This window comes from Prionailurus viverrinus, chromosome A1 (genome assembly GCF_022837055.1).
Source record: "Prionailurus viverrinus isolate Anna chromosome A1, UM_Priviv_1.0, whole genome shotgun sequence".
Lineage (NCBI taxonomy): Eukaryota > Metazoa > Chordata > Mammalia > Carnivora > Felidae > Prionailurus > Prionailurus viverrinus.
This window is the reverse complement of record NC_062561.1, coordinates 90,754,914-90,775,375: the sequence shown is the minus strand read 5'-3', so window position 1 is coordinate 90,775,375 and position 20,462 is coordinate 90,754,914. Positions and strand designations below refer to the sequence as shown.

The 20,462-nt window shown below is 39.9% G+C and overlaps 1 protein-coding gene across 3 annotated transcripts in view; it reads right to left on the bottom strand.

Annotated features, from left to right (window-relative positions):
* RNF130 (ring finger protein 130) overlaps positions 1-20,462 on the bottom strand; it is a 133,795-nt gene that overhangs the window by 93,778 nt on the left and 19,555 nt on the right. For all 3 annotated transcript variants that reach the window (XM_047854283.1, XM_047854290.1, XM_047854298.1), the window contains exon 2: positions 7,083-7,277. In XM_047854283.1, the coding sequence (XP_047710239.1) occupies positions 7,083-7,277 (195 nt within the window). The remainder of the gene's footprint in view (positions 1-7,082; positions 7,278-20,462) is intronic.

Sequence of the window (20,462 nt, the reverse complement as noted above, 5' to 3'; positions counted from 1 at the left end):
TGTTACCACTATTTTAGCTATTGTAAATAATGCAATGAGTATTCACGTACAAGTTTTTGTGCGAATATTTCATTGTTTTCTTTTCTCTTGGGTAGATTCCTGGGAGCAGGACTGCAGAGTCCTATGGTAAATTTATGCTTAACTTAAAAAAAAAAAAAACCCTGACAAAATGTCTTCCAAACTGATTGTACTATTTCACATTCTTACCAACAATACATGAGGGTTTCAGTTTACCCACATCCTCAATAAAACATGGTAATATCTGACTTTTTTTTATTATAGTCATTCTAGAGGTATGAAATAACATCTCGTTGTTTGTTGTTTTTTTTTCTAATAATGAAATTGTTTTCTAATAATGAAATGGTTAATCATTAAATCCTTTGCCTGTTGTAAAATTAGGTTGTCTTGTTATCAATTTATGAGTTCTTCATATACCAATCATTTATCAGATCTATGAGTCAGAAATCTTTTCTCCCAGTTTGCGGCTTGTCTTTTCATTTTCTTCATGGTGTCTTCTGAATAACAAGGTATTTTACTTCTGATGACTAACACTGTTTTTGTCTTTTATGGATAGTGCTTTTTGAGTAAGAACTTTCTGTCCCAAATCACAAAGACTTTCTCCTATGATTTCTTGTACAAGTGTATATAGTTTTACTTCTTACATTTTGTCTAGTATCTATTGTGAGGTAACTTTTATACAGTATAAGGTAAAGGTCTTAGTTCCTTTTTGTCTTTTGCATCTGGCAAACAACTGTTCTGGCACCACCTGCTGAAAAGACTATCTCTTCCCCACCAAAATGTCATGGCACCTTTGCTGAAAAGCAAGGGAGTATAAAAGAAGGATTTTACTTCTAGACTTTCAATTCAGATCCATTGGTCTAAATCCCTATCCTTTACACCAATGCCGCAATGCCCTATGATTACTGAAGTTTTTAAATCAAGTAGCATGAAGCCTTTCAACATTGTTGTTGTTCTTCAAAATTATCTGGGCTACCCTAAGGACTCTGAATTTGAGGACTCTCTTAACAATTTCTACAAAACATCGTATTTGGAAAGTTTTCAGTTATTAATTCTTGAAATATTTCTTCCTGCCACTTTCTCTCCTCTCCTCTGAGAGAGGGTCCCACAGGCCTTTGAGCTTCTGTTCATTTTCTTCAAAATTTTTTTTACAACTTGTTCTTCAGAGTGGATAATCTCTATTGCTCTATCTTCAAGCTCACGGATTCTTTCTTCTGCTATTTTGAATCTGCTGCTCAAGTCCTCGAGTGATGTTTTTCATTTCCAAAATCATACTCTTCAATTCCATGATTTCTACGTGGCTCTTTTTGGTAAGTTTTACATCCTTTATGGAGAGTCTCTATGCATTGGCTCATTGGTGCCATTCACTGTTATCATGTTTTCCTTTACTTCTTTGAGCATACTTAACATTAATCCCTTTGAGGTCTGCGTCTACTAAGTTCACACCTGGGAACACAGAGGCAGGTTATGCAGACTCTTTCTGAGAATGAACTGCAGTTTCATGCTTCTTTGCACAGCCTGTCATCTTTATGCTAACATTATGAAACAAGACATTTCAGACAATATACTGTTGCAACTCTGAATTCTGATCTTTTTTTGCCTTTAAGGTTGCTGTTGTTGTCGTTTGCTCGTTTTGTTTAGTAACGTTACTGGGCCACAACTGTGAAATATACTTCCTCTCTGGTGCACAGCCACTGATGTCTCTGCTCAGTTTCATATTTTTTCAATATTCTTTTCTTCCTTCTTCTCTAGACTAGCTTCCTAAGGACTGCCACTGTATCTCATAGAAACTAGCTGTCAGCCAGTTCCTGGACACAGGTGGTACTCAAACATCTCAAATTAGTCAGGCTTCTGTCATCTGCTAATGGATCTGGTTGTCAGGAGAGAAAGTTCAAAGTTCTGACCACTTCCAATCTGCCTGGGTTACTTCTATAGGTCCCTTCTGAGTCTCCTATGTGTGTGCACATCATAGTCTCAGGGTCATCCAGGAGTGTAAACAGCTCCAGCTCAGTGGTCACCATGGAGCGTATGGTCTCAGGCAAGAACACTGCTGGGTACAACCTTGGGCTGGGAGAGACAGACACTGGCCTTTCTCTATCTCCCTGTCCCCACAAAGTCACTTCCAAGGACAACAGGTCAGGCATGCGTATCACCCACCTTTCCGTCCCTGCAGAGCAAGCTATCAGACCTTGCCACTCACTCAGCTCTGGCAGAAACTCCATGCAGCATAGCCTGGGGAGTGTGGGAAGCAGCCCCTGGCCAAACACCACAGCTTCCCATTGTTCTTACCCAAAGTTTGGCAGTTTTTCAAAACATAAACGTGCCTCAGATCGTTGTATGCCTCTGGCTGATTTCCAGAACACTGAAGTGGATGCTTCTGTCAGTTCTGTTCAGTTGTATACTTGCTTTCTTTTAAGAAAATTTGCTGATCTCCTCACTTGGTCACAGCCAGAAATGCCACCCTTCTATTTACCTTTTGATCCTTTATGGAGCTTTTCTTTCTTAGGAATTTTATTTTAAATTTTTTTTTTCAACATTTATTTATTTTGGGACAGAGACAGACAGAGCATGAACGGGGGAGGGGCAGAGAGAGAGGGAGACACAGAATCGGAAGCAGGCTCCAGGCTCTGAGCCATCAGCCCAGAGCCCGACGCAGGGCTCGAACTCACGGACCGCGAGATCGTGACCTGGCTGAAGTCGGACGCTTAACCGACTGCGCCACCCAGGCGCCCCATTAGGAATTTTATTGTGACAGATTTCAAAAACCAAAAAATTATAGAGAATACAATGAATATCTCTGTACTCAACCCTCAGCTTAAGAAGTAACACATTACAGATATGTCTGAACCTCATTATTCTCCCTGATCCTACTTACATTTCCCTCTCCGGAAAGAACCATGATCCCCAAATTTGGTATTTGCTAATCTAATGTGTGTTTTTGCTATTTCATACCTATATACATGCGTATATGGCAACTGCTATCTTGCATTTTTTTAACATTCAAATGCTATTTGTACATATTCTACAACTTACTCTTTTTTGCTCATTATTGTGTTTTGGGCATTTATACATATAAATACATGTGGCTTTAATTCACTGACAGTTAACTGCTATACAAATATGCCATAATCACTCTGTTCTCCTGTGATGGACATCTGGGTGTTTCCAGTACTTTGCTGTTACAATGCTGCTATGAATACTCTTGTTTGTTTCCCATGCACATATCCAGAGTAACAAGAGGATGACAGAGAGGGACTGTGAATGTTTGTGTAACTATGTGAAATCTCCCACTGGCTCCCACACGGCTGGAGGCAGAAAGTGGGAGATCTCCTAAGAAGGATAAACAGTGGTTATCCTTCACACTGGGGATGCATGGCCTTTCATAGAATCTAGGTTTAGAGTCACAAGAGGCCTTCCCAGACAGGAAGCAACTTGTCCTATGTCACGAAGCAAGTCAGTGGGAAATTTGGGACTAAAACCTAGGTTTCCTGTTTTCACTTCCTTGTTTCTCAAAGCAAGATCTGTGGACTAGAGGCATTAGCATCACCTGGAAATTTGTTAAAAATACAGAATGTCAGGCTGTACCCCAAATATGCTGAATCAGAATTTGCATTTTAACGAAATGCCCAGGTGGTCTATCGTACACTGAAGTACTGAAAAATACTCTAGAGTATGTATATAGGCATGAAATTACTGTATCACAATATATGCATTCTTTAGCAATATCACGTAATGCCAAATTTCTCTCTGAAGTATTGTACCAATTTACTTTCCCACCTTACTCTGATTTTTTAGGTGTCTAATTAGAACATGAAGCTATTTCTTACTGCCCATACATCTACTTTTATTCCATTGGCCTCATCAAGGTTCCATTTCCTAAGAATATATCCACAAACTCTAGCCCTAAATTTCCCTACCTGTGCTATGATACCCTAAGCTGTAATAAAAGGATTACAAGGTTAAGTAAGTTTGGGAAATCACAGATTAATCTAGGTAGAACAAGTTCTTAACTCTAACACTCCTCAGAGGCCTCAGAATGTCTACCAGGAGCCACTACAAGTAGACTACATTTCAAGCATTTTCCTAAATTTATTTTACCATTTACCTTTTTTCTGCCATGGGTCATCTACGAACATATATGAATTAACTTATGTTTCAAGGGAACACAGATGGAAATCTGTGCTAATTTATACAGGCTTCCTTCCTTTTTAAAACAAAAATCATTTAAAAAATAAAAAAGGGTATCAATTTCCTCTCTTATAATCCTCAGATCTCATATTTGAGAAAGACTTGTTCCAGCTACTTCTTTGCAGTTTTGCATATGTAAAATAACATCACCAGAAAAGAAAAATATATTTTGCTCAGATGAGTTTCTCCCTCTCCATTTTTCTCCATGTTTTCAGTAAGAAGAAGTCAGTATGGAATGATCAGGTCCAAAATTTCAAATAGTTTTTCTTGACTCTGAAACAGCCAAGGAGAACAAACTGGCACCTGCTCTGAGGCCCAGAGCAGAAAAGCCACGGTCTCTAGTCCAGAGTTCCCACACAGATGGCCAGCTGAATAAGACTGGCCCTTAATTTCCTTTTGGTTTCCCTGAAGAAATTAAAAGTTACAGGTCTCCAGAGATCTCTGGGGAGTGAAAATCACTCATTCTTGCGATTTCATTACTTATGCTTTCCTACAATTTCAGGTTTTCTGCAGTGAGCATGTGTCAGTTTTGCAACTACAAAAAATACAGTCCTAAAAGGTTTAACCTGAAAGGAAGAAAAATCACAGAATGAAATTTAAATCCATCTCATTACTCTATCAAAATACACACAAAAGGTGACTCTCAGTGAGGATGAGGACGCCTTTGAAAGGTAATGGTCTAAAATTGATTACATGATTATATGATTAAAAGTTAATTCTTTAAATAAGTCATTTACCTTTAAAATACTTATCAACACAGTGGTGCCTCAGTGGCTCAGTTGGTTGAGCATCTGACTTTGGCTCAGGTCATGATCTCATGATCTCATGGTCCGTGAGTTCGAGCCTCATGTCAGGCTCTGTGCTGACAGCCTGGAGCCTGCTTCACATTCTGTGTCTCCCTCTCTCTCTGCCCCTCCCCCACTCATTCATTTTCTCTCTCTCTCAAAAATAAAAAATAAAAAAATTAAAATACTTATGAATACAGAACTCAACTTCATCTAGGTTTCAACTTTAAGAGATCAGAGACCACTGGCGGACCTATGCTCAGTCTCCCTCCCGTTGCCAATTCTCTTGATGTGTAAGATGGGAGAGAGTACCTGCACCATGCAGTTATGGTGAGGACTAAGAAAATATGTATTAAAAAGCTCCATATAATATGTCAGCAGGGAAACACAAATTAAAACAACTTATTAGAATGGCAAAAATCCAGAGCACTGGTCGCACCAAATGCTGGCAACGATGTGGAACAGCAGGAGCTCTCATTTACTGCTGGTGGGAGCGCAAAATGGTACAGCCACTGGGGAAGATGGTTTGGAGGTTTATAAAATGAAACATGCTTCTACTATACAGCTCAGCAATCACACTCTTTACTATCTACCCAAAGGATGTGAAAACTTAGGCTCACACAAAATCTGCACACAAATGTTTATACCAGCTTAATTCATAACTGCCAAAACTTGGAAGTAACCAAGATGTTCTTCAGGAGGTGAAGAGATAAACTGTGGTATATCTAGAAAATGCAATATTATTGGGGTGCCTGGGTGGCTCAGTCAGTTAAGCGTCCGACTTTGGCTCAGGTCATGGTCTCAATAGTTCATGGGTTCAGCTCTGTGCTGACAGCTTGGAGCCGGGAGCCTGCTTCGGATTCTGTTTCCCTCTCTCTCTGCTCCTCCCCTGCTCGCTCTGTCTCTCTCTCTCAGAAATAAACCATTAAACAAAAAAGTATAAAGAAAAGAAAACGGAATGTTATTTAGCACTCAAAAAATGCACTATCAAGCCATGAAAAGACATGGAGGAAACCTAAATGTATAATACTAAGTGAAGCCAGTCTGCAAAGGCTATGCACTGTATAATTCCAACTATAAGACATTCTGGAAAGGCAAAACTATGGAAATAGTAAAAACAACAACAACAACAACAACAACAACAAAAAACAAAAAAAACACAAAAAACAGTGGTTTCCAGGGGTGGGGAAGTAGGAGGATGGGGGGAAGGATGAATAGGGAGAGCACAGAGGATCTTTAGGGAAGTGAAAATACTCTGTATGATACCATAACGATGGATTCATGTCATATCTGTCCAAACCCACAGAATGGAGAACAGCCGAAGTGACCCCCAAAGTAAACCAGGAACTGTGGGTGATTATAATAAGTCAATGCAGGCTCACTGACTGTAATGAATGTACTGTTCTGGCTGGGGTGTCGATAGTGGGGGAGGCTCTTTACGTGTGGGGCTGTATGGGAAATCTCTGTACTTTCCACTCAATTTTGCTGGGAACACAAAACTACTGTAAAGAATAAAGTCTATTATAAAACATCCCCCCGCCCCCCAAAGCTTATAGTCCACTGCCTGGCATATGTATAGTAAGTGCTCAATAAATTGCAACTACTGTTATTAAAGCAGTTACATTAGAAATGAAGAAACACCGTTTCTACTGTAGTAATGCTAATCGCTGAATCAGTCTCAACATTTATCCTGATAAGATAAAAAGCATCCTTCTCGAAGAGGTAATCCTTGGGAGTCCATGACATAACCTGGACAAGTGATTCTGAATAGAATACATGTTATTTTTCAAAGTTATCAAGTGGAATGCAGAAATGTAAAATGACTAAGAATTTAGTCACAACCAGTTACGTAGTAAGTGCAAGTTTTACAGACTCTGTTGTCATTATTTAAGAAAAGGATTCAACTAAAGGAAAAAGACATGCATCTCAATAAACAAACAATAATACCAAAAATGAACATAAAAAAATGAATATAACCATAGAATGATGTTGTACATGATGTGGATTCAGCGGTGGTAGAATGCTTACCCATAACGCACTACTATCTAGAAGGAAAAACAAAACTCACACCCCCCCCCTGGTTTTGTTTACCTGGATGAGTCATGGTAACAGGCTCCTCTTTGGATTTATTATTGTAGATGACCACGGCCACTGCATTGTGGAAAGCAGCCCGTGATATTTTCTCTTTAAATGTGCAATTTCCCCTCTGCAGCAAGGCAATCCACTGTTTGATATTAGGAGGGACAAAGAACCGTGTTTGAGGATCACAGCCCAGATGATCAGCAACTAAACAGAAAAGGAAAAAAAAAAAATTAATTTTTTTCTCAAGTAAGGATAAATAAAATCGATCTTTATCAAAGTGCTCAACTGTTCCCCCAAATCTTTTGGATACCCAAGGCACTTCAAGCAGCTGTCAACAGAGCTATGAATATAGCCATGAAGGACAATACAATGAACCTGCATCCGTATCTGTACAAGGAGAGGGATGGATGCTCCATTGAGATGTTAACCGTGGTGCAAATTAAAACCCTGAAAAATTCTGTGTAACTTCAGAGACTGACAAAGGTAAAAAAGACTGATAATGCCCAGGGTAGGCTAGTGAAGAGAGGAGGAAGAAAAAGCAAACACAGAAATCCCAACACCAAGGTGACTAATCTACCCTGAATTCTGCTTTCGTCACATCTACTCTTCACTCCACACCCCCTCCCCTACACCCTCTCCCCCCACACCATCTCCACGCCGCAGAGAGAGAGGGACTGATTTTGCTTGAGGTAAATGAGGCCAAACTGAACTTTGTTTCAGTTACCAAGTGGTCTTGTTGAAAATTCAAACATGTTTGAACAAATTTCTTAATAAGTGTCTAAGGAAATTAGAAAAAGTAAGTTTTGGCTTGTATTTGAGAATGATATGAAACTAGAAACTAGAATAGATTATTCCTCTTACATTTACTGGTAAAAATTACAATTCCATACTAAGATATATATACAGTAAAACCTTGGATTGTAAGTTGTTCTGTGAGTGTTCCACAAGATGAGCAAACATTTCTAATAAATTTTAACTGGATAAATGGGTGCTGTCTTGCACAACGAGTAGTACATGACACTGAATATCACATGATCACACCTGAGCCATTGGTTCTTCTCTCTCTCTCTCTCTCTCTCTCTCTCTCTCTCTGACTGAGGGATTGTTGTGGGTGATGGTCTCCCATGCTCGGATGCTCAGTCTCAGGCCACGGTGTTTGGCAAATTATCAGTGATTTTTCAGAATGTTAGAAGGTGCCCACAACTGGCCCTAGTGTATTTTTTGTCACTTCAAAGGAAGTACCTATGGACAGTCCTTTGCTTTTCCATACAAGAGCAAGCTTAGGAATGCTTTGCTTCATTCTAGGTCAGGCTGCCTGCAAATATAGACCCTTTCCTCTGCTGCCTTATTGCCAGTTAGATTAAATACAGTACATGACAAGAGTTTATTAATACTGTACTTGTAGTCAGCATCCGTGCAAGCATATACAATGGCTCCCATGCAGAAAAAGATTTCATTGAGCCAACAGATAGCACTGATTCCGTGAGTGATAGTGAAAGTCACCCTACATAATAAACCCTCCTCTCTCATCTCCCTCACACCAGCCACGAAGGTTTTCAAAGGTAAGTGCAGGTTAATTTATGTATTTTTCTTTATACTTTGTATTTTCTTTATTATTTTGCATTATATTACAGCACTGTAATAATTTTTATAGGAGTATTTTTAGGTTGTGGAGCAAATCATCTGAGTTTCCATGATTTCTTATGGGGAAATTCGCTTTGATATGCAAGTGCTTTGGACTACAAGCACATTTCCAGAACGAATCATGCTCGCAAACCAAGGTTTTACTGGATTAACTTTACTACCTCCACCCATCGAACAAGATACATGAAGACACCAAGACTACTTGGGACTAATTAATTATAATTACATGGCCATTGTTGTGGATTTGGGGGAAGAGTTTGTTTCAGATACCTGGAAGTACACTGGAACGTGTCAGGCTGAGCTCCACAATTTGGTCATCAGAGCTCTGCCACCCTTTGCAAATCTTAAGAAGCCACCCCTGGTTGCTTTTCCCACTACCCATCCTCACACTTCTAATAGGTTACAGTGAAAGGGAAGAGTGGTCCAGAGAGGGGAAAGAAGTCACAAAGGTAAAGTTTGCAGACCACCACACGCAGTGCCAGAGGATGGCAGGCCCTAGGCCTCTTAGAGTCAGTCACTATCAGTATTGCACTGGCTGGCGGGGAGATGACAAAAGGGTAACACTAAAAGCAAATAAGTAATAAAACTATTAACTCAGTATTAACCAGTAATAAACTTTATGAAAAGATGACACAGTGGGGAAATATTTGCTTTCTACACCCCAGAAGCACACTACTTAGCAAAAGAAATGAAACATTTACACTGAGCTGTAAAATGTAGAGGTGTCACTAACTTCAGAGAAATGGTACACCTATCATTCCTGTTTACAGAATATCTTTCCTGAAAGTCTCTTATTATCATGGTGAAGGATCGCAGTGAAAGTGTACTTGCTACCAAAGGTGTCCTAATACAGTGAGAGATCAATGATTTCATGATGTCATGATATATATCGTTGACAACTACCACCCTTCTGCTTAGACAATTTCTGTACTCAGAAACTTTAGTCCTTTCTCAAATTAAGTGGATGCAAAAGAGCCTGTATCACAATTTTAGTAGTTAACTATTGAAAGGCACAGTCAAGGCATCGTGAAACTCTGAAATCCTGAAACAGACTGTTTACCCACAGTGGTATCTGTTTCCCAGATAAGGATGTGGCTTTAAAACACACGCATTTAGGCTATGTGTTATGATAACCATGATAACCTCACTGTCTTGGGATAACTTCCAACACTATATCCAAATAGAGAGCAATAACAGACCTGGTTTTAAGTGTTTCATTTGTAATGCTTCAAGACATGCTGCTGCACAAACCCTGGAAGGAAGTGCAGAATCAGGAATAGCTAAAAAGATCTGTATTCCCGTCTTCAGCAAAATATTCACTTTTCTGTGGCTTATCCCATCTTCCCTATGATTGTACACGTATTCACAGTGGAACAAGGAAGACACAAGATGGTCGTGAAATCAGCAAGATGTGGGGTCCACATCCTAGATCAGCTTACTTACTAGCTGAGCAACTGTCCCAGGTTCAATGATCTCATCTTCAACTTTTTTTTTTTTTAATGTTTATTTATTTTTGAGAGACAGAGAGACAGAGCATGAGTGGGGGAGGGGCAGAGAGAGAGAGAGAGAGACACAGAATCCGAAGCAGGCTCCCGGCTCTGAGCTGTCAGCACAGAGCCCGACGCGGGGCTCGAACTCACAAACCGCGAGATCACGACGTGAGCCGAAGCCAGACGCCTAACCGACTGAGCCACCCAAGCGCCCCTCATCTTCAACTTTTACTTATTTACAAAGATTGAGTTAAAAAATTTTAATCTCACAAAAAAATAAAATAAAATTTTAGTCTCACAAGAGTTATGTATGTGAAAAAGGCTATACTAATTCCTCTATTCTTAAGTACTGAAAAAATTCCTTTAGTTTTATGGGCGTCATCCTATCTGGTCCTAGTGTTCCACCAGTTTGGTGCCATGGGGATTTTCTGTGCCAATGTGTGTGAAATCTAAACAGCTTAGCAGCACATGTCTCCCCCACATCCCTGGCTCATAACAGCTCCTGTTCCCAAGTCTCATTCTCTCTCCCCTTTGTGCTGACAGCGTCACTGTCTGCTTAGAAGATTAGCACTTCGGGACACCTAGGTGGCTCAATTGGTGGTTGGGCATCTGACTCTTGGCTCAGGTCATGATCCCAGGGTTGTGGTATAAAGCCCCACCTTGGGATCTTTGCTGAGCATGGAGCCTGATTGGGATTCATTCTCTCTCTCTCTCTCTCTCTCTCTCTCTCTCTCCCCTCCCTCTCCCTCTGCCCCTCTCCTGCTCTCTCAAAAAAAAAAAAAAAAAAAAAAAAAAATCAGCATTTCAGTAACAGTCACCATTTCCAAGGCTGAAAAGACAGAGGAAAGGGTGCAGCCACAAAGCAAAATCTAGCAAACATACTGAAGGAGAACTTTAAAATTCTCTTAAGGAATCCCCACTAAGAAGAGATTCTACCAACAACTTCACAATCCAAACAAAGTCCAACACAGACTGTATGAGCAAAAGAATGTCCTTGTTCTCTAAATTCACCCAAACCATCATCCATAAAAGGCTCTGAAAACATTTACATCAGCAAGAATATGCAACAATAAGCAAGAATTAAATATTCAAGTTCCTGTTCAAGGAAGGAGTTTTCATTATTCAGAAGAAGAAGGTTAAGAGGTTTTCATAATCACTTAATACTGTAGCATGCTTATTTTATCTATTTATTCCTTCTTGTAATTACAAAATAACTTCAACAGTGAAAATGTTAACAGCTCTAGAACATCTTCCCAGGACTGAGGACTAACTGGTTAAGTGGCCCTACTTCACAATTTAATACCAGTTGTTGTTTATACTTGAAGCAATTTATTAAGTGAAGACATAGTATGGCATAAAATATCTATGCAATTAAGCACCATTAAAATTTATCAATAGCAATTTGCACAAATTCAAAATCATTTTCTTTTTTTTTTTTTAATTTTTTTTTTTTAATTTTTTTTTCAACGTTTATTTATTTTTTTGGGACAGAGAGAGACAGAGCATGAACAGGGGAGGGGCAGAGAGAGAGAGGGAGACACAGAATCGGAGACAGGCTCCAGGCTCCGAGCCATCAGCCCAGAGCCCGACGCGGGGCTCGAACTCACGGAGCGCGAGAGCGTGACCTGGCTGAAGTCGGACGCTCAACCGACTGCGCCACCCAGGCGCCCCTCTTTCTTTTTTTTTTAAAACTGCCAAATTTACAAGAAGACTTCACCTCTGACCTCTTTGCATTTATTAGTTATCGTGTCAGGAAAAACTTTTAGGAAGGTATCATGAAAATGTGAAATTACAGAGAATATAAAATACAGTATTACAGTATCTTACAATTTTGTCAGTCATACTTCAATAAACCTGAAAAAATGTTATATTACAGAGAAATGGAACTTCAGGTTTTTTTTTTGTATGATCTTTCCTGTTGCATCCAGAAACAATAATGAGACTTTTCTTTATTCCTTCACAAAAACCAAATAATTATTGACAGGAACAATCATGGAATCCTCACCTCAATGAACAATAACTTAAATGCTCAGCAACATAATTAAGTACCAAAGAGAAATGTGACAGAACCAAACACTTTAGTCTTGAATTTACAGGAACCTCTAAAGGTACCGGGGAGGCATGCCTGGCACAGAAATATCAACAATACTGGTTGGTAGTATAAAGTAGCAGCATGAAGGTGCTTAGAAATCCAGGAAAGGAAAAGAGCAACATGACGGTAAAGGTTTCGAGGGAGTTGGAGCCTGAATGGAAACCTGGAAAACTGCTAAGCAGAAACAAGGGGTGCAGGAGTGACCGGCATAAGAACAGAAAAGACATAAGCCCTTCTTCTGAACTCTCCCAAAAATCAAGCAAGATGATACATAACCGAAGTGACCATACTATGCAAACCTCAGATATTCTGTAAAGAGGACCCTGTCTGAAACAGGAAAAGAGGAAGAATATTCTGGCACAGAGTACGTAAATATTTAAAGGGTTCTGTGAATAAGTAAGTAAATAAATAAATAAATAAACAAATCAAATCTCTCTTCCCCAGGAAGCCTGGTTCATTTGATTCAGTAAGACCTTGTCTACTGAAAATGCAAACACCCCATATAGGACAGAGTGGTCATCACGTTATGGTGTGGGGGTAATGCTTCCTCCCAAGCCTGATGACCACCAACCTGCTGCTGTGGTTAAGAGTCAGGCGGGGCTGGGGCACGTGACGGAGGGTGCACAGCACAGTTACTCCGGTGCGCTTCATGCTCTCAGAGCCTGCGTGTCTGGTTTCCTCTGTCTGAAATGCCAACCCCACCACTTCCTTGCTGACGACCTCCTAACCTCAGGATTCTGCTGAAGTTCCTCCTCCGGAACTGCCTCCCGGCCTCCTAAGGCTGAGTTGGGTGCTTTATTTGTGTTTCCATGGCATCCCGAGAGGACATATATCCTACTGTACCAGTGGCTGGCTGTTTATCCTGAGTATCAACTACAGAATGAGATTTAGCATCTCCTCTAGTATGTCTGGCACAGAGCAGACATTTACCCCTCCTAGGTGAAGGCAGAAATGGAGGAACGACAAAGGGAGATTGAGCAAGAACTGATACAAAGAACAAGTTTGTGCCAGGGACCACAGTTTCATGTGTTCTGACTGGTGTAATGTTCAATCAGCTGCTTCCTGCAAAAGAAGTAAAAATAAAAATCAGCCTAATTAGTTACCCTAGATACAGATGTTTCCATGGCCAGGTATGTTCTGGTTGTTTCCTATTTCCACATTAGATTATAATCTCTTTAATCTTCAGATTTCCCACTTCTTACCCTGTCTTTCCTTATTTCCCCCTGTTAAATTCTAATTTTATGATTCAAAGAATAACATGTAATTCTTTACTTGTGCTTCCGGTTTCTCAACTTTTAATGTTCAGCTACTGGATTTAAGTGTCTCGCTTCCATTCCTTCATCCACTTCCATGGATATAACTTATTTTCTTACGATTTCTATACTTCCACTTAAATCCAGCATCTTTTCATTACTGATCTTCAGTGGTTGTCTGGTCTTGTTGAAATGTTTTGCTTTTCCTTTTGTCTTAGTTTCCTGTTAACTCACTTGTACGTTTCAGTGTTTTCTCTAAACCTTGCATCCACTCTAATTTTCTTATCCCCTCCCCCCACCCCCTTGCGGTTCTGTTAGTGTTTTTCTTTTCTGGTAGGATGTGTTATCACAATCGCTGGGAAAAATTATCTGGACCCTAGACTTTCTTGATTTCTCAGGAGCCTTACATTAATGATTATTCCCTGTTTTCTTTTTCTTCTCAATTACACCTGCTGGTTGGTCCCTTCCATTTTAAAAATAAAGAAGAAAACAGACCTCTTGAAAGACCCCCATTTGCTGCCACTGCTGTCAAGAGCTGCCTGTCCTGCTGTTCCCACCTCCTCAGTGTCTACTCATTCCTCATCACATTTCATCCAGCCACTCCACGAAAGTGCCCTGAAAGGTACCAATAACCTCAGCACTGCTATCTTGGGACACTGTGCCCTCCTCCAAACGGACTCTCAGTAACATCTAGCTCAGCTGAGCGCTCTCCTGCCCTGGCTCTCAGGGCCATCCTCCTCCTCTTTCACAGCCTTCCTTCTTGGTCTTCTTTCCTCACTCCTCTCCCTACACCTGCACCTGCAGTGTGGACACTCCTGAGCACTCAGACCACTTGGATGTAGGTCTAGGACCCCCCTCTCCCCCGTAAGGGCTAGAGGTTCTTTCTACACTGATGGTACACTTTTTTCTTACTGGAACAAGGATGTTTACTAACATCTTCTGCTAATCAGCCCTTTCCTGAGAAACTATTTTTCACTTTTTACTTATATAAATTCACAGTTTCCAGCATATAAACTAAATCAGGCCAACAGCATGCTAAGAATCAGGAGAGAAATATGGAAAATTATACACAGGGAAGGGATCTATTCCCCTCCCATTCCAAGCAGAAACTGGTCTCGAATTTAATGAGCATTTAACAGACGTGTGTGGGGCACGTGTGGGGCTCAGTGGGTTAACTGTCTGATTCTTGACATCGGCTCAGGTCATGATCTCGAGGTTCCTGAGTTTGAGCCCTGTGTCGGGCTTTGCACTAACAGCATGGAGCCTGCTTGGGATTCTCGCTCTCCTTTTTTCTCTGCCCCTCCCCTGCTTCTGTGTTCGTTCTCTCTCTCTCTCTCTCTCTCTCAAAATAAAAAAAACTTAAAAAAATGAGCTAATAGGCATTCTTGAAGGTCTCCACTGGCTCCCATGGAGGGAGATGCGGGAGGGAGTCTCTGTAGGCAGGTGGACAGTCTGTCACTGTCTGATTTGTTTGTTTCCAGGTTACTCTGCCTCACTTCCAGGCAGGACCATGGGATCGTCCTGGGGTCCAAAGTACATTCTGTTAGTTGCCCGCCCCCCCAAACAAAAACAGAAACCTTTTTTAATTGGAGCATCTACAGATCACCTCTAACCGAGCCATATGCTTTCAGTAACATCTACCTGGGCTCCAGCTCCAGGGGGAGGGAAGTTGACACGCAGTCTAAGATGAGCCACAGAGAAGTGAAGAACTTAACTACATTTGAGGAGAGGCCTTTTCTCTGTTTCCCATGGGATGTGAATAAGGAAACGTGGCTCTAGCTGTTGCTGGCAGTCATTTTATGACAAAGAGGGAACAATCTTAGGACCAAGTTAAAGCTAAGATGGCAAAGGGGAGGGATCAAAAGGAACAAGATGCCTCCTAACACTGTTATGTGTTGAATCCCTCAAAGTAGCCCTAGCTTTGAGCTTCCAGTTCTGACACAGAACACTATTTGTATGCAGTGTAAGCAGGCATTTGTTGCTTGAAGCATTCACACTTCTTGTGTATGTCAAGCAGCAGTGGTTGAGATTAGGGCTTTATCCCTGCTGAGGGGCTCTCTTAGTTCACCAGGATCCACTCCTGGCTACTCAAGCCCACCAAGAAGAAGTCTGAACCTAAGGAGAAGGCTTCCCTGGGAAAGTCCTTTGCCACAGGGAGGCAGCCAGGAGGTCAGTCCTTTGTCACTTTCCCTCACTCAAGGGATGTGGTAGCCATCTGGGAAAGGAGAACTTTGTTGGAAGACTAACATGTCGAGCAAGGATTCTTGACAAGGATCCACGTGGGCAGAACGCAAAAGGCTGATGGAATGCGAATGAAGGAAAATCATCTTTATTTTTGCTACACTTGGAATGAAATCTAGCGTTTTCTTCATCTATGAATGTAGACAAGAAAACATCTGTTAACTGTAACTAACAGCAATTACATTAGTTACTGCAGATATGGCAAAAACATAGTAGAGATTAAACTTAGTAGACCCAACATAGTAATCAAGATGATCAGACCCAACACTAGATCCGTTACTTAATATGATCATAAGGACACACAAATATTTTGAATACCGGTACTGTTTCAGGAGACTTGGTTTCCTTTAATCCTACTTACTTTTGCACTTACCACTATTCTGAGAAGCAGCCTAAGGTTTTCTTTTTCACTAGGCTGCAAAAGGAGTCTCAGCTGCCAAGTTTAGTGAATTCATGTTACTTATATGATATACTTGGATCCGTTTCTATTACTTTACTTTGTTCTCATTTATCCTGTTATTCCTAAGTTTTTTTTTATACTTTCCCCTCTATTCTGAATGTACTGATCATGTTTTCTCTGCTCCTCCTCTTTTCCTCCATTTATATATTCAAGTTTTGCTTTTTATTTTTTAAAAAATTTTTGTTTATTTTTAACAGAGAAAGAGAGAAACGGGGAGGGAGAGGGAGGGTGGAAGAGAGAGAGATAGAATCCCAAGCAGGCTCTGCACTGTCTGCACAGAGCCCGACATGGGGCTTGAACCCAGGAATCCTGAGATCGTGACCTGAACCAAAATCAAGAGTCGGACAATTAACCAACTGAGCCACCCAGGCGCCCCCCTCAAGTTCTACTTTTTAGAGGTCACTCTTAAAATGTTAACTTGTACACCTGATAAAGAGTTTATATTTAACCAATATCTCTATTTTCTTCCTGAATAACAATTTCATAGGGCTACCACAACCAAGTCCTACAAAATTGGTGGCTTATACAGCAGAAATTTATTCTCGCACAGTTGTGAAGGACGGAAGTCTGAAATCAGGGTTCTGGCAGGATCATGTTCTCTCCGAGGGCTTTAGCGGAGAACCTTCCTTGCCTCTCCCAGCTTCTGGTGGCCCTGGGTGACTCTGGCTTGCAGCCGCATTATTCCAATCTCTGCCTGTCTTCACATGGCCTTTTCTACTGTGATGGTGTCTTCATTTCTGTCCCTAAAGATACTTATTGTTGGACTTAAGGCCCACTTGGGTGATGCAGGATGCTCTCATCTCAAGATCTTAATTTAATTACATCTGCAAATGTAATTTTTCCAAATAAGGTTTCTACACTCACAGGTTCGGGGGCATGAACAACTCTTCTGGGAGGCCACCATTCAACCTACTACAGAATGCAGCTCCAACCACCCCATTTCATCTTATGAGTAATTACCCACCATCCAATTCTACCTTGCTTTAATTATCCCATCCCTAATATTTAATGTTTCATACAGTCAATGCTTATTAAATGTTACCTACAGATACTTGTCAGCCTTTATGTTAGTTTGGGATCTCCAGAGAAACAGACCAGTAAGATATGTGTGTGTGTTTGTAAAGAGATTTATTATAAGGAATTAGCTCATGTGATTATGGAGGCTGACAAGTCCTCTAAGATCTGCAGGGTAAGTCAGCAAGCTAGAGAGTGGATGTGATGATGTGGTTCCAGTTCAAAGTCAAGCAGCTTGAGACCCAGGGAGAGGTAATGTTTCGGTTTGAGTCCAAAGGCAGGAAAAAGCCAAGTCCCCAATTTGAAAGTAGTCAGGCAAGAGGAATCCTCTCTTACTGGAAGGAAAATAAACCCTTTTGTTTCATTCAGGCCTTCAACTGGATGAGGCCCACCCACACTGGAGGGCGTCAAATCTGCTTTGATCTGCTTTATTCAGTCTACCAACTTAAATGTTAATTAATCTCATCTAAAAACACCCTCATAGAAACACCCAGAATGTTTGACCAAATTATCTGGGCATCCCCGTGGCCCAGTAAAGTAACACTTAAAATTAACCATCACAGTCCTCCTCACATCTCACTTATTCCTTGTGTGTTTCATTTCCTTCTTCCTTATTAGAATAGTAAGAACACATCCTTTTGATATTCTTTTATTGAGGATCTTTTAAAGATAAAGTCAGGTTTTCAAGTAAACCTGTCTTTTAAGATCTGAAAACATCTTTCATATGATCCCATTTTTGAATGACAGTTTAATTAGTAAAAATTTCTAGATAGTTACTTTTCTCTCAGCACTTTGAAGATATTATTCCATTGTCTTCTGCTTCTTATGTTGAGGAGCTAAAAAAATTTTTAATTGTATAGGTTCTCAACTGTTATTGTGTCTACTTTTTACTTTCAAATCTAGTATCTTTAAAAAATAAAATGTGTTTCTTATTTTTCTTCTAATTGGCAAGTTTTACTTTGGTTATATTTACTCTAAAGAAACAAATTTTTACAACAAGTCATAAGAAGAAGGCAACAACGAGCTATCTTCTGTACACCTAGAGTGCTGGATATATCAATCAACATTGCAAGAAGGGTCATACATAGTTGAACTGTCAGCAAGTTTAATTGTCAATAGCTATCCATTATCATTTGTCTTCTATACTTAGTTACTGTATATCTCAAATGGATTTTGATTATTTTTCACATCCTCACAACTTAAATATATCTGCTGGATGTTCTCCATGACATAATAAAAAGCATCTTAGGAGTAATTTTAAATGATGGCTAATACAAATCACTTTACCTGCAAAGTTATATTCAAAAATAATTTCTATTACAACTGATACAACAAATACTTCATGGAAGAGAGATGCTACAAATCGAAATAACTAAAAATTGCGGCTAGATCTTCACACAGATGTGGTACTACAGTATAAAAGACATGTAAACTATTTAATCTACGTCACTCCCCATTTCACAGAACCATTATAGTATTGAGCACAAGTCTTTTCGAGGCTCTCTTTTTTTACTCCTATCCATCACACTTTCCTCTTACCTCGCTGCCTACTCTTTCTCATTTTTCCACTGCTAGTCTCTTAGCTGGAGGTGTTTCACCAAGAATCAGCCCTAGGCCCTCTTTTCTCAGCGGGCAATATCATCCAGTCCCATGGCTTCAACCATCACGTGTACACGGATACCGTCCAAATCTAACCTCTCTCTTATGCTTTATTCTGTCATTTTGAATGGCTTGCTAGACATTTCTCCATGAATACTGAGTATCTCAAACTCATTATCTTCCCCCCTCAAATGTGATCTTCCCAGGAATTCCTAACAGCATCATCATTTACCTAAACACACAGGCTGAAATCCCCGTTGACAAACAAGGAAATGGCAATTAAGAGACAAAATGAAATGGAGTGTTAAGTTTTCTTGGCTGCCACCAAAAAGCCCACCAAGGCTGAGCAAAGCCACTGACTATACCTCAACACTGCTGAGGCACAGAGAGATGGAAGAACACCATCAAGGGCTGGGGAGTATCCGAAGGCATTATTTCCCCCTCAGCTTTACTGAGATATAGTAAGTAAAATCTATATATATTTAAAGTGTACAACATGATGATCTGATATACCTATACACTGAGAAATAATTACCACAATCAAGCTAATTCATATATCCATCACCTCATATAGTTACTTTTAATTTTTTTGTGTTTGGTGAAAACACTTAAGATCTACTTTTCAGCAAATATCAAGTATTCACCATAGTATTATTAGGTATGGTCACCATGCTGTGCATAAGATCCCCAGAACTTATTCATCTTATAACTGAAAGCTAGCAACACTGGAAGGCATTATTAATCCTTGGGCAGAAAAAGTAAAGAATGTGGGAGCACCCCTTTTTTGCTTTATTTATTGCTTCTTTCTTCTGGTACAATACTTCAAGTATTGTGCCATCAGACACAATGGCAATGTTAACAAAGACTGGACTATCTGGAAGATAATTTCAAACTTAGGAATGATGGATTCAACAATACATTAAAAGGAACACATGTCATGATCAAGTGGGATTTATTCCAGGGATACAATAATGGTTCCACCTCCACAACTCAGTGTGATGCCCCACATTAATGAAATGGAGGATCATATAATCATCTCAATAGATGCAGAATAAGCATTTGACAAAATTCAACATATATGATAAAAAGTCTCAACAAAATTGGTATAGAGGGAATGTACTTCAACATAATGAAGGCCATATATGACAAGCCCATAGCTACTATCATATTCAACAATGAAAAGCCTAAAGCTTTTCCCTTAAGATCAGAAATAAGATGGAGATGTCCACTCTCACTGCTTTTATTCACAATATAGTACTAGGACTCCTAGCCAGAGCAACTACACAAGAAAAAAATAAGAGGCATCCAAATCTGAAAGCCAGAAGTAATATGGTCTCATGACATTATATATAGAAAACCCTGGAGAGTCCACCAAAAAATTATTACAACTAATGCACAAATTCAGTAAAGTCACAGTTTACAAAATCAACGCAGATAAATCTGTGGTGTTTCTATACACTAATAATGAATTATTAGAAAGAGAAATTAAGAAAACAATACCATTCACAATTGCATCAAAAAGAATGAAACACCTAAGAATAAATTTAACCAAGGAGGTGAAAGACCCATATACTGGAAATTAATAAGACATGGATA